General features: G+C 43.8%; 1 protein-coding gene across 7 annotated transcripts in view; it reads left to right on the forward strand.

Annotated features, from left to right (window-relative positions):
* Positions 1 to 2,464: 2,464 nt before the first annotated feature.
* Positions 2,465 to 14,489, forward strand: part of TBC1D2B (TBC1 domain family member 2B) — a 42,370-nt gene continuing 30,345 nt past the window's right edge. For 4 of the 7 annotated variants that reach the window (XR_015259832.1, XM_086756885.1, XM_086756886.1 and 1 more), the window contains exons 1-3: positions 2,465 to 2,833; positions 7,376 to 7,402; positions 10,836 to 10,989. Coding sequence is in view for 6 of the 7 variants with exons in the window: in XM_086756885.1 (XP_086613011.1) it covers positions 2,480 to 2,833; positions 7,376 to 7,402; positions 10,836 to 10,989 (535 nt within the window). In the remaining variant the exon portion in view is untranslated. The other 3 variants (XM_086756888.1, XM_086756891.1, XM_086756890.1) reach the window with 3 other exon arrangements.

A 14,489-nucleotide genomic window follows, 5' to 3' on the forward strand; every position in this document is an offset into this window, starting at 1 on the left:
GAACAAAAAAAAAAAAAAAAAGTGCTATTACTAAAATATTCGTTAATTTTTAGGAGAGAAAAACGCACCAGAAAAAAAAAAGGAAATTTCAAATATTTTCATGTTTGACAAGCTTTGTGGTTCTTTTGGGAGTATAACCAGTGTTTTGCTATGTGTAAAACTTACTTGACTATTGTACTATGGTTAGGAGTTACATGCACACCAAAAGCTTCTTCGGTCCTCGCCTCTGGGCAGGAGGGAAATCTCATCTTGTGAAATGCTATTTGTATTTTTTTTCTAGACATTTCTTAACAGCAGAACGTCACCAGTACCATCTGTGCATTCTGGACATGAAAATGTGAAAGGAAGAAGGAGGTAAATGGAAGAACATTGTTTTCATTTATATTCGCCACAGCAACGTAGAAATATGTTATTTACCAGTTCACATCTGGATCTGTTTGTGAAAAAAAAGAGATCATACATGAAATAAGGAACTTATTTCCCAAAAAGGGGAACTTTCTGTTTACATGATTCAACTGTAAAATTAGGGGATTCTCCTGCTTTGAGTGTTGTAAGGAAGCTGAACAGAAATTAAAAAGGAGAAATACTGACAGCAAAAGTTTTGAGGATTTAGGAATTGATTCTGTGATTTGCTGCAAGATGCAATTATTGATAGCCAGTAGAGTCATGGGTGCTCAGCACACAAAGAACAAGGCCACGCTTCACTAAATTGATGAGATAATCTAACAGATCAGGGATAAGTGCCGGGCACTTAAACTTGTCTAAATGACTGAGATAAGGAACTGGCAGCTTCTAAAGAGAATCAGTGTGTTCCCTGTGTAACTCATGTTCTGGCAAGTGACACTTGCCAAGAAAGAGCATGACGCTACCAGAAGACCAAGAGTACTTTGTCTTTGGGGAGGAAGATACTGAGCAGTGTATATGGAAGTAACATTATTGACTGTTGTTTAAGCAGGATCAACCCTTCTTACCTTCCACATTTACTATCAGCCTCAACTTTTAACAGCACAGAATCAGTCATTCTAGTCTGAAAAAAAAAAGGAAATAAAAGAGTCTCGCCTTAGTGTGCAATATTTAATCTTTCAGTGGATCACACTTCATGTCACGTGAGTTGACTGGGAAGATAACTTCCACACCTCAGTTTCTATAACAAATTACTCAAGTTTCTCTGCTAACAGAGCACTGGCTGTTTCCTCACTCGACACATTTCTTATCAGTAGGCGACATCCGGAGGGGAGGACTCGAAGAATTCTGCAATCCCTTATGTCAACATCAAAGTGGAACCCATGGACAGCCACGCTGAATATTTGAGTGCTTTATATCCTTTACATCCCTTAGCAGAGAATGAAAACGGTTTCTGGCAGATGAGACAGTTACTTTTTATTGAGAAATTAATCAAGGCATTTAAAAATGAGGGCAGATTAAGAAGCTGTGGGGAAATTAGGACTTCTGCATAATTTGAACTTCCAAACTGTCAGAATTCAGTCAGATGAACCTAGTTCATAAATAGCATAATCCTAATAAAACCACCATTGCAAACATCAGCTCCAACCATTGCCACAATTATTTTGACAGCAAACCTGTTGTGCTGTATTTAAGGCTGAGAATGAAAAGCTGAGTGTCATGAAACATGGAATTGTCTCCTCCCCTTTTTGGATGATTATGCTGCATCAGACTGTTTACTGTATTTGTACCCAGAGCGTTCGGCACGTTGGATGGAAATGGGCAGGTACTGTGTTCCAAACGCAGACGTGAAAGGATGTGTACGTCCCTGTGGCAGCCTGATCTCTTCACAGCGAGGTTTTCTGTGACAGGAGCTCTCTGTTATTAAAAGATCCCTAGAGTCTAAAATGTGCGAGACATTTCAGCAAAACATAAAAATGTAAATAGTTTGGCCTGTAGCCATTCTCAAGTCTAAACCCTGCAGCTTTTTACTGCATGTTCCTTAATCTTTCCCCATAAATAGTGTGATTTGGGAGTCCGATAGCAGCGAGAGCAGCAAGGGTTTGGTAAGTAAGAGTGGCCCGTGCTGGGGCAGAGAAACGGCTGGCAACGGGAGGCCACACGAGTCACACGGTTCCCAGCAAGAGAAGGGTTTTAATCTCGGCCACGATTTGGCAAACGCTTTTTAAACGTGGTCCCAAAGTATCGGCGCCCGGCAGCCCTAAAGTGAGGGACGCGGCGGCGGAGGCGGCTCTCCACGTCAGCAGCGGCCGTGCCCTGCCCCTTTCCCGGAACAGGACCGCCCGGAGGCCGAAGCCCCGCTCAGGGCTCTGTGCCCGGGGTCCCGGCGGGGAGCGGGCCCCTGCTCGCCAGCCGGGGCGGGGCGGCCCCGGGCCTTTGGCTTTGCCCGCGGGCGGGAACGCGGGGCGGGCCGGGCCGCACTACAAGTCCCGTGAGGCGGCGCGGCGCGGGCCGAGGCGGCTCCCTGCGCGGCGGGCCGGGCTGCGTCCGCGGCGGGGCGAGGCCAGGCGAGGCGATGCCGGCGGCGGGCTCGGAGGCGGAGGAGGGCCCGGCGGGGGCCGGCGGCGGGGGCGGCCCGGCGGGGGAGCAGGCCAGCCCTGGCCCCGGCCCCCCCAAGCTCTGCGGGTACCTGCAGAAGCTGTCGGGCAAGGGTCCCCTGCGGGGCTTCCGCAGCCGCTGGTTCGTCTTCGATCCCCGCCGCTGCTACCTCTACTACTTCAAGGGGCCGCAGGAGGCGCTGCCCCTCGGGCACCTCGACATCGCCTCCGCCTGTTTCAGCTACCACCAGCCCGAGGCCGCCGCCGCCGCGGGGGACGAGGCCGCCGCCTTCGAGGTGCACGGCCCCGGCGGCGCCGTCGCCGTGCTCAAGGTAGGCCCGTGGGCGGGCGGCACCCGGCCCCTCAGCGCCGGGGCGGGCGGCGGGGGCTGCAGGGCCCGGCCCCTCCCCTCCCCTTCCCTCCCCCGGGGGCTCGGAGCCCTCCCGCTGCCCGCGGAGCCCCCGGAGCGGGGCTGGTCTCCGCCGCGTATGGTGTGGTTTTTCAAAAGAGGAAAAGCGATATTTGTGGAACGCTGAGTATACACGCAAGATCAGGCTGTCCCTAGCGTTAGTTTATTTTTTCTCTCTTTGTCATTTTGATTTTAAAGTGCTTTGCTGAAGGGGAAGAAGATACTTGGCAAGCGCCGTCCCCTCGGAGCGGGATGGGCCAGCCGGCTTGGTTGGGTGGGTTCTGCGGAAAGGTCTGGGTAAGAAAAAAGATTTCCAAGGAAATCTGGCGGGTTGTGGCTTTGGAAGCTGAGAGGGAGTGGTTATTTTTCGCTTTGAGAGTGTTTATGTTGAAAAGCTGATGTGCGGCAGAAGTCTTCATCTAGCCTGAGTTGCGAGGAAGGAAGAGGAGGAGGAAGAGTTGTTTCCTGGTGGTGGCAGGGGCCGCTTAGCACAGCGGCTTGCAAGGACTCGGACTCTCGTGGGATGAGAGGTAAACGTTAGGATTGTTTTATGTATCTTAGCTTAATTGCCATGGCTAGGAAGAGAACCCGAGGAAACCGTTTCCTCTCCATAAAGAAGAAATAAATCTTGCTGAGTGTCCATTCTTTCTGATTGCTCTTAAGGCATATATTTCCCACAAGGATTGTTCTTGTGCCTTCAGTGTAAGTTTTCATGTGAACTGTGTTCCTTTTTAGCAAGATCCTTAATGTTAGAGTATAGTCTATAAAGTTACTAAAGTAAAGCAGCAGAGCTTCCTACTGACTGTTGGAAAAGCTCCTTCTTATACACTTCTTTAGCAGTGGAGATTTGAGCAATGATAATAAATGCTGCGATTGTAGAACCTGACTGTATAAAGCTCTTCAGTGTTCTGTTTTGATAAATATAAATCTCTGTCGAAGTAAGGAATCATTAACATACTTTGCTAAAGAATAAGCAAGTTGTTTGACTGGAAAACTAATATGATGATAATTTTAACTATGCTTGGTTAAGGAAAGGCAGTGTAATCAGCAGTTTTGCGTGCAATCACATGTAAAAATCTACCTTTGTAAAGCCGTAACCAAAGTTTTTATTGCTTTCAATGAATCTACCTTTATAGCTTGACTGTTTATGTTACAGAAGTTAAAACTGCAGCTTTGATTTTTTTTTTGGGGGGGATACTTTCACGGTTTTTTCTTTGTTTGTTTTTAATTACTATTTGGTAATTTTTATGTGGAAGTCTCCAGGAAAATATGTAATACACACTTTATTTTGAGGATTCCTTTTGAGTAGGAGAGCCTTTGTTGAGAAACATGAGATTTATGGTTAGGTTTATAGTGGGAAATAGTACATACCACCTGTGTAACAAGTAACTAGCCTGTCAAACAGTACTCTAGCAGCAGTCTTGGGTGTCTTCTGCAGTTGTGAAGATACAAATCGTCTGCAACGCTGATGCACAAGCGTAAGGAACAGAGGTTTCCTTTCTCATGTGTTTCTTGGTATCGTAGTCTGTGGTGTCTCATAGTTTTTGTATTATTTTTTTTCCTGTACTCTGTAGGAAAGAACCTGCATGGATGGGAGCTCTCTTCATGTTTCACTTGTGGGGATTGACAGAAGGGACCAGTTAAGGAAGTCAAGGTCATTTCTGTAATTATTAGAAAAAAAGAATTTTTTTATCTTCTACCTCTCTATTGTTATGATGCTTGCCCTAAAGCAGCCAAGTGATTGACCATAAAAATGCTATGACGTTGTAGGTGTTTATGTAATAAATAAGGAATTAATAAAAATCTTAAGGGATATTGCAGGACAAACTGGCCTTTTGTGGCTGTGTGATTCACCAAGGGATAAGGCTTTTGCAGCTGGAATTAATTTTCTTCTACCCAACATGATCATTCTTCAAGGCCTTTAAAAACATCTTTCAGCTAAATTAGGTAGAAAGAGAAATAAGAATGAATTCAAGATGTTAAATTGAAAGAAAGAACACAACCCAACCTCCCCCCCGCTCCTCGACTGATCCAGCCCCTGTTGAAAACAAATGTGGTTTAATCTATCGAGAAAACATTACACACAGAGCACGAGGAATAAAGCCCTCTAACTCACACGGCTTGTTTTCCTCAATTTGCTGCTTGTTCAAAATTTCCAGATCTCATGATCTACTCTTTCCCATTCAGTATTGGAGCAGTATGAGAAAAGCAGTAAGAAATTAGGAGGTGGAATTCCAGATTGAAATGATGGTGCTGTTCAGGAATGCATTATTTCTTTGTAATGCCTCGGTTTTTTGTTAATGCAGTGATTTCATCATCTGGATTGCTCAGTCTTTGCCATTTAATGGGAGCTAAGGACTATCTGATATACTTTGGGTTTGTTTCTCAGTTTGGTGGCAATTTCAGGAAAAATATACTGTAGCCTTTACAGCAAATAAGGCAAATTGTTTATAATTTAGAAATGTGGATGGCTGACCTGACACTTGCATGATTGTAGCTTTTCTTTATATTTCCAACAGTTAAAGTACATTAGAAGAAGCTAAGTATGTGTAAAAATATATAGTGGGTATCATCTTACCTAAAGAAGGAGAAAAAATTGTGTGCTTTATGAATTATGGATAGATTATGTTTGATCCTACAAATACTTGCTGGAACACAGAGTACTGGTAATGCAGTCAAGTGAAAATTTGCCTGTGTTTGCACAGTGAGGTCTGTCATGATGGGAGAAAAGAATTGTCATTATGAAAATATAGAAATAAACAAAGGGGTAATTTCTCTCGTATTTTTAAAGCAGTGACACAGTTCGCTTGCTTTTGAAGCAAAGAAGCACTGGCCAGTGATGACGGGCTGGTGTCTCGTCACTTGTGTGCGGATAACTTCTTTGTGACCAGCAGTGAATTGGGAGGGGAGGGGGACAGAAATTGCACAAACTTCTTAAAGAAAAAAAGTCTTCTAGGTTGTTGGCCAAGTAGTAAGCATTCCAGACACTGCGGATTTTGGAGTTCAGATCCTTGAAAGTATTGGACACCAAACTTGCTGATATCGGGATTATTTAGGAGCTTTTACTCTAATTTGTCAATAATCTTTAGGGATGTGGCAGCGATTAATCATGAGGTGCTTGAGGTTAAATAGTGTTGCCTTAGGACCCAACACCATTAGGGCTAGCTCTGCTTAGAAGGTGGCTCAGCAGTGAAGGTGACCTGTGTTTTGGGGTTGTTGGTTGTTTTTGTTTTTTTTTTTTAAACTTTGCTGGTTAGTGGTTATAATACTTTATATATTTAAAAATTGAGCTGCCCTCCACCTAATGAAGTGTTCTGTCTCTCATGGTAGGCACTGGACAAATAGAGAAGTCCTGAGAAATGAGGCAAGGGTGGAAGCGTTCCTTTCTTTGACAGATAAAGTTAATTTTAAAAGTGTTTGCAAATTTGTCTTCTGTTTAGGAGTAGGGAAAAAGGGAGACTTAGAATATTTTATGTGTGGTTTAAAAAAAAAGTCCATTTCAAACAACAAGCTTCAAAGATTAACTTTTTTTAAACAAAACTCATCTTAACAGAGATTCTCAGGATACTCTTTTGCTTGTAAAGTAAATAATTAAGATGCCTATATAAACTCAGCAAAAACTGTTCAAAGGGAGTGGAAAACTCTCCCTTTGAGAGAAGGAAGACGACGTGTGTGAAGGAAAGAAGGCAGAGTAACAGGCAGGGTGCAGCAGCAGCAGGGTACTCAGTAATTCTCGGGAAAATTAATTAAAATAGAGGAGTGAGGAACTTGCTCTGCTTTGCTGTCCTGTTTTGCGTTGAAGGACGGTAACTGCTGTCTGACCCCACGTGTGACAGTGGCATAACTGGTAAACTGAGGGTGCGTAGGTGCTGCTCTGCAGAGAACAAGTGCAATTGGGAATTTAAAAGCAACAACAAGGAGCAACTCCAATAAAATAATTTCATGGTTTTCTAAAGACTGTTGGGGAGAGGATAATGGGACAAATTGTGAAAAAGGCTTATTAAGTTGGACTAATCATGGGCAGAAGTTAATTGTAGGTATAATGTAGATGGACTCCAGGTGAATTGCCTCATTAGCTGTGTTGTGGTAGCAGAGAGAACCACTTAAGCACTACATCCTGTGTTAGTGGAAGCTCTGAATTCTTGGTGGTTTTCTGCTGGTGCACAGTAAAACATTGCTTTACGAGGCCTGTGTGCAAGCCTATCTAAAGGGAATGTAGGCTCTCAAATTTCTGAAAAAGGAAGACTTGCCACTGGATAAAACTCCAAAGGAAATACTTCTGTGCTGGAAATAGAAGGGGAGAGGTCTGCTCTCAGCAAAAAGTGACTGCAATCTGCAGACTTAAAGCCTGCTGGTGTGGTCATTCCAGAACTTCAGTGACGTCTGTGTGGATTGATGTTTCACAGTGTCCAGTTCTTCAGGACTTTCTGAGAAAAACCTGTTGTTTTCCCATGTCTTTTTTCAGGAGGGAAATGTTTTCCTGCAGTTTATTGTGAGTAAGCAAGAATAAATATATGAAACTAATCCTACACTTACTGTAGGATGTTGTGGATGTTTAAAGCTCATGTGGGTGCAAAAAGCCAAATCATAAAATAAAAATCTGTCTCTGATTGTTAAACAGTGATTGCTGAGCCAGAGAGAGCACCCTGGGGAAGCATCAGTTCTTGTTTGCCATGTTGCTAATGCTCGGTCTTGTAATCAGCTGCTTTCAGGGGCAAAATGTGGTGGTAAATGGATCTTCAGTTTGGCTAGACAAAAAGTGTTCTCATAGCAAAAATGAAGACAAATCTGGACTATTCATGTGCTCTATGCAGCACTTGCTGTACTTCCTTTGTGAGGAAATCTGTAGTGTTTGTTGCTCTTCATTGTTTTGCAGCTATGCCCTGCGCAGGTACCCTCTTCGGTCTGTGATAAACAGAACAGGAAGCAATTTGAAATTAAGCTGTCTTTAAAGAGTAAACACAGTAATTTGCCCAAGTAATGAGAGTTTTTCAGTGGTAGTGCCACCAGGCACTCTGAGCAAAGGCAGGAGAAGGGTTGGCTGAAAGGTAAGCACTCTGTGTGCTTACAAGGCAAAGGACTTAGGTGAGCGTCTCTTCGCGAGCATCAGCCTTTTGTCCCTGAACACACCGTGTTGCTGGTACCCGGTGCTTCTTCTAGAAATTACTTTTCTAAGTGAGCACCTGCAATGTCGGTTACCATCGCTTAGTCTCTTGTTGGTACTTGTGGATTGTCATTTCACACACTTTTAAATGACTCATAGCTGTAATTCTTACTGAATCTTAAAGATGTGTTTGAATTCTTGGTCACATATTACATATTCACATCAGTGACTGTAGGCTTGTAGATTCAATATTCATTTTGGGTTTTTTGTTTGTTTGTTTGTTTGTTTTTTTTTTAAGTCATAGAATCATAGAACAGTTTGGCTGGGAAGTGACCTTCAAAGGCCATCCAGACCAACCCCCCTGCAAGGAGCAGGAACATCTCCAACCAGATCAGGTTGCTCAGAGCCCCGTCCAACCTGGCCTGGAATGTTTCCAGGGATGGGGCATCAGCCACCTCTCTGGGCAACTTGTGCCAGTGTTCCAGTTTTTTCCTTATGTCCAGTCAGAATCTACCTCCTTCTGGATTAAAACGATTACTCCTCGTCCTATCACAGCAGGCCCTGCTGAAGAGTCTCTTTGTTATCAGTCTCCTTTAGGCACTGGAAGGCCGCTATAAGGTCTCTCTGGAGCCTTCTCTTCTCCAGGCTGAACAGTCCCAGCTCTCTCAGCCTGTCCTCACTGGAGAGGTGCTCCAGCCCTCTGATCATCTTCCTGGCCTCCTCTGGACTCTCTCCAACTGGTCCATGCCCTTCTGATGTTGGGCTCCAGAGTTGGATGCAGTACTGCAAGTGAGGTCTCATGAGAGCAGAGTAGAGGGGCAGATTCCCTTCTCTCAACCTGCGGGTCACGCTCCTCTTGATGCAGCCCAGGATGCAGTTGGCTTTCAGGGCTGCAAACACACATTGCCGGCTCATGTCCAGCTTTTCATCTACTAATACCCCCAAGTCCTTCTCCTCAGGGCTGCTCTCGATCCATTCTCTGCTCAGCCTGGATTTGTGCTTGGGGTTGCCCCAACCTATGTGCAGGGTCTTGCATTTAGCCTTGTTGATCTTGATAAGGTTCGCACAGGCCCACCTCTCCAGCCTGTCAAGGTCCATCTGGATAGCACCCCTTCCCTCCAGTGTATCAACCGCACCACTCAGCTTGGTGTCATCGGCAAACTTGCTGGGGGTGCACTCTCTCCCACGGTCCCTGTCACCAACAAAGATGTTAAACAGGCCCAGTCCCAATACCGACCCCTGACGAATCCCACTTGTCACTGGTCTCCACTTGGACATTGAGCCATTGACCACAACTCTTTGAGTGGGACCGTCCAGCCAATTCCTTATCCACCAAGTGGTCTGTCTGTCAAATCCATGTCTCTCTGGTTTAGAGAGAAGGATGTCATGTGGGACAGTGTCAAACGCTTTGCACAAGTCTGGGGAGATGACATCAGTTGGTTGTCCCTTATGCACCAATGCTGTAACCTTGTCATAGAAGGCCACCAAATTGGCCAGGCACGATGTGCCATTAGTGAAAGCATATTGGCTGTCACCAATCGCTGCCTCCTTTTCCGTGTGGCCTAGGATAGTTTTCAGGAAAATCTGCTCCATGTCCTTGCCAGGCACAGAGGTGAGACAGACTGGCCTGTAGTTCCCTGGGTTTTCCTTTTTTTCCCTTTTTAAAAATGGGGGTTATGTTTTTCCTTCTTCAGTCACTGGGAACCTCACCAGACTGCCACGACTTCTCAAATATGATGGACAGTGGCTTAGCAACTTCATTGGCAAATTCCCTCGGGACCTATGGATGCATCTCATCAGGTCTCATGGACTTGTGCACCTTTAGGTTCCTTAGATGGTCCCGAACCTGCTCCTCTGCTACCGTAGGCAATTCTTCTCCATGTCCTGGCTAACCAGGTCTCCTGCGTCCTTCCAGAGAGGGCCCGCATTCTCCCTGGTCTTCCTTTTATCCCCAGTGTACCTAAAGATTTTTTTCTTTTTTGCTGCCCTTGATGTCCCTGGCTGCATTTAATTCTGTTAGGGCTTTGGCTTTCCCAGGCTACCTGATCCTTGGCCACTCGGGCAATCTCTCTGTAGTCTTCCCAGGCTATCTGTTCTTGCTTCCACCCTTTGTAGGCTTCCTTCTTGATTTTCGTTTGGTCCAGGAGCTCCTTGTTCATCCATGCAGGCCTCCTGGAGTTTTTGCCTGAGTTCCTCTTTGTTGGGATGCATTGCTTCTGAACTTGGAGGAGGTGCTCCTTGAACATCAACCAGCTTTCCTGGGCTCCTCTTCCTCCATCTAAATATGACCTTTCTGCAGAAGTTCGTTAGCTCATAGGATCGTTAAGTAATACAGTATGTAGCTTTAGCCAGTAAAGTAGGAGGCATTGCAATGCATCATTAATTTGTTGGCTTCTGCTGGTAATAATGCAAGTTAAAAAAGAAAATGTGACTCTTCCTAAGCGTGTATGGGACTTTTTTTTTTTTTCATAATACAGATTTGTAGTTATGTATTTAAACATCGCTTTGGGTGTAAAATAAAGATGCTGCTGCTGCATTTTCTAATGTTTAAGTGTAAAACTGGAGGAAAAAAATGCATATGACGACTTCTAATGGGAAATGGATTTGACGTGAAAGTCAGGCATATGTAAGTGTGCGCGAGGTGCACCTAGTACATTAGTGGTTATTTCTTTCAAATCAGACTGGTTTGGGGTGGTGATACCTTGGTGGTCTGCTAATTATCTGGATTGTGTTTTTTTTTTTAATTGCGCTTGGAATTGCTCTATTCATATACCAAATACGTGCAGTGATCTCATCAGCACTCTGGTTCTTTGTGTTGTAGGCCGCCACTCGTCAGGATATGACGTACTGGCTTCAGGAGCTTCAGCAGAAGAGGTGGGAATATTGTAACAACCTTGACGCAGCAAAAAGGGACAGCAGAACTTCCCCTACGCCGAGTGACTTTTCCAAAGGTCTTGTTGCCAAAGACAGCCCTGGTAGGTTGAATATTGGAGTAAAACCAGAATGCATGTTTCTGTTCCGTGTCGGTTAATTAGTACAAGGCGTAGCATTGGGATGGAGAACAGTCTTAGGAAGTTTTTTTTGTCACATCTTGTTATCCAGTAACTCTGTGTAAACTTTGCATATGTAGATGATGCTAAATTATTTAACATAAATGTAATTTTATTTATGATTTCATATCTTACAAAACCTGTTCATTTTTTTAAAAACAGGTTTTTAGAAAAGAAGTAAAACAGAGTATTCGTAATACTGGGGTTCGTTAAGTGCCAAAGGACAGTTTAGGTTAGATAAGTTGTCTTTTAGTGGTTGCAGTATCTTGAAAGCTTGGTATGTTAAGTATCCTGAGATGTAAATTCCAGTTTTTTTAATGGGAACAGATATATTTTGCATTCTGAGTGACCATACTGTGTTCCTGAAATAGTGTGATGTGGTGGATCTATGTGACTGTGATAAAAATTTCCTGCCTTTTGAAACTGGAAAACAGTTTGCACTGAGATGCTACGTAAGTGAAATTCAGTCTCTGTAATACCTTTAGCCAAGCAAAATGTATTTTTAGACCAGTGTCAGTTATAAAAATGCAGAATAACTTTGTATAATACACTGATATATTTTTAAATACATTGCCCAGGCACTTCTGAATTGTTTTATTCCTGAATCGATGCAGAGATGGAGTGCTTGCTGATTTCTGTTACCCATCAATAAGATTGAGTAAGATCTTGTTGTGTGCCAAGTTAGATGTGTTAGTAAAGCTCTCGTGGGTTTAGACAGAGTCTGGAGGTCAGACATGTTCCATAAACAGATTTTGTATTTTGTTGGTTTTGATTTGCTCATACTGTAGACCCAGAAATGTTCAGCTGTCTTCTTCCCCGCCCTTCTCTCCCCTCCCCAGTTCAGGTCCCATGCTGCAGTGTTGTCCTCTAACCCAGTTCACTGCTTTCATTTGAGAGCGCTCTGCCTGTGGCTGCTTGCTCAACCACAGCTGGCTTGAGAGTCTGTGTTTTCGTAGGGGCTCAGCTTGACGTTTTGGCTGCACCAATCTAACAGCCAGTCACCACTTAAAGAGGCACCCAGCTCTCACCGTTGATCTGGCACTGGTGCTGGTCTCTCTCTTCCTTACACTAGTGCAGGGAGTGCAGCTGGCAGGAAACATCTTTTCCTCCAGGTTAGTTTTTGGCCAGCGTAGCTTCCTGAAGTGGTTTCTTGTAGGGACGGATGACTGTCAGGAGTCCAAGGGAATTGTTGGGAATGCAAAGGGGGGTGGTTTGGGACCACTTTTCTGGCAGCAGGCAGTCTGGGTAGCAGCTTGTCAAACCATACGCTGCAAGAACATACGTACTGGTGTGCAAGGACCTAACTGCTTGCAGGTGCTGGGAAGGGTGAAGGGCTTTTGCTTTCTCAAACCTTTGCCTTTCTACCTTCAGCCTCTCATTCTCTGCTGTGTAGTCTCCCTTTTTGCATTTTGTGGTGTTTGTCTGACCCTGTGCTGAGTTGGTTGAGTTCAAGAGTTAGCCAAAAAGGAAGGGTTTGTTTTGTTTTTTTTTTTTTTCCTGCTAGATTAATGAGTGGGACATATTTACTGTGCAATCAGGTGACTTCCAGAGCAGATGGAAGGGAGGGGACAAATGGCTAAATACGGGAATGCGGAGTAAAGGAGTAGGCAGGACTGCCCTCTTTTGGCAGCAGGCTGTTGGATCAGATCAACTATCATATGTAACTTGGCCCCACATCTCTGTTCTTTCCTTTTTGTGCTGCTGCTCTCAGAGCTTAGATACGCTGAAATATCTGTCGCTGCAGTCTGGGTAGGTACTGTCCTCTCACTCCATCAGATACAGCAATCGTAATCCAGCCACTTCAGGTCACTGATCTGATATTTTCCTTTCTTGGAAGTTGGTGGGAGTTTTCTGGATCAAAGCTGAACCTTCTTTTTTTTAAATTATTATTATTATTAAATCCAGTGCAAGGAATGTCAAAATTAAATGCATGGCTTGAGTAGACCCATCCCTTTCAGGGACATTCAGCAGTTAACCTGCATCTGGAGTATCTCATTTTTAAGGACAAATCACAATGATGACTATATCGTCAACTGAAGTGTTATAGCAGGGATTTCTTCAGGGGAAAATGTAAAGAGTCTGACTGAAAGATTGTTTCTTCTTTTTAAACAAGTACTCCAAAAGTTTAAGACTCTGATTCCACGTTGATGGCTAAGATATGTGTCTTGTAGGTTTTTTTAACCAAAATAAAAAGGAAAAAAAAAAAAAGGTGAAAGTATTTTCAATTATGTGCTTTATACTGGAGCATAGAAATTGGTTTGTTTTGCTAGTGCTTGAGTAGAGGTGCTGTTGCTAATGTTTTAAGTGGGGAAGTCGTCTGTCTTCAGTCCAGAAACAAAATTGCTTACTCTAGTCTTGCCCGTTTTGTCCTGTTTTCGGTCTCTCCTGCCTCAGTTTAGAAATCTGGACTAACTGGAACACAGGTAAAGCTAAGGTACTGCTTTATGGATCAGGCTTGACAAGTTTTTAGGCATATTCAAGGTAGTGATAAATACTTTAAAATATTTTTCAAAGTGGGCTGTGGGAAAGCTAATGTTACAAAAACCATTCTGTAGGATTTGTCGTGGAGCTGCCATACTATCATGGTAGTCAAGTAAATGACTTATTTGTTTATAAGATATGGGATTATTTTTTTTCTTGGCTTTGAGTGAATGTTAGTGTAGTTCTTGTAATTTCAATTCTTAGTTATGCTATTGCTCAACAATGTACTTTAATAAAAATGATATGTCGTGTTTATAAGATTGTTGTATTTTGAAATATGTTTAAAAACAAGGTTTTTTTTTTTTCTTGGCATTAGCTGACATTGCATAGCTAATACAATGTTTGCATTAGCAACCACATTACATTTTTGTGCTGTACCTGCTGTGTAGTCCGTACCTCTGGCCATTCAGCTGGCTGGTGTAGGCAGAGGACAAAATACAATGAGCAACCTCAGAAAGACAGAGGAGATTTGCCTGACTGATGAACATGTCTGTTAGATGAAATGCACGTATTAAAAATTCAGCTCTTGAGCAATTCATTTACCTGGGCCATACTATGAAGTGATTTTGTAGTCTTGTCAAATCATACAGGTGGAAGATGAAACAAGCTGTAAGTATGTAAGCAGAGTGTTAGTATTCCAGCCGAGTTTTGGGTGCCCGTAAGTTTTTGATGTGAGGTTTTTTTGAGGTGAGGCGGGTGGTTGGTTTTTTTTTCATTGAAAACTATCACATTATCTTTCCCCTTTATTAAACAATGAATATGATCAAAAGTTAGTTTTAGCTAGCTTAAGTCAGTTGAATTTAGAATCACAGAATGGTTTGGGCTGGAAGGGACCTTCAAAGCCCATCCAGTCCAACCCCCTGCAAGGAGCTGGGACATCTCCAACCAGATCAGGTTGCTCAGAGCCCCGGCCAACCTGGCCTTGAACATTTCCAGGGCTGGGG

Source organism: Chlamydotis macqueenii, chromosome 12, assembly GCF_036417535.1.
Source record: "Chlamydotis macqueenii isolate bChlMac1 chromosome 12, bChlMac1.mat, whole genome shotgun sequence".
NCBI lineage: Eukaryota > Metazoa > Chordata > Aves > Otidiformes > Otididae > Chlamydotis > Chlamydotis macqueenii.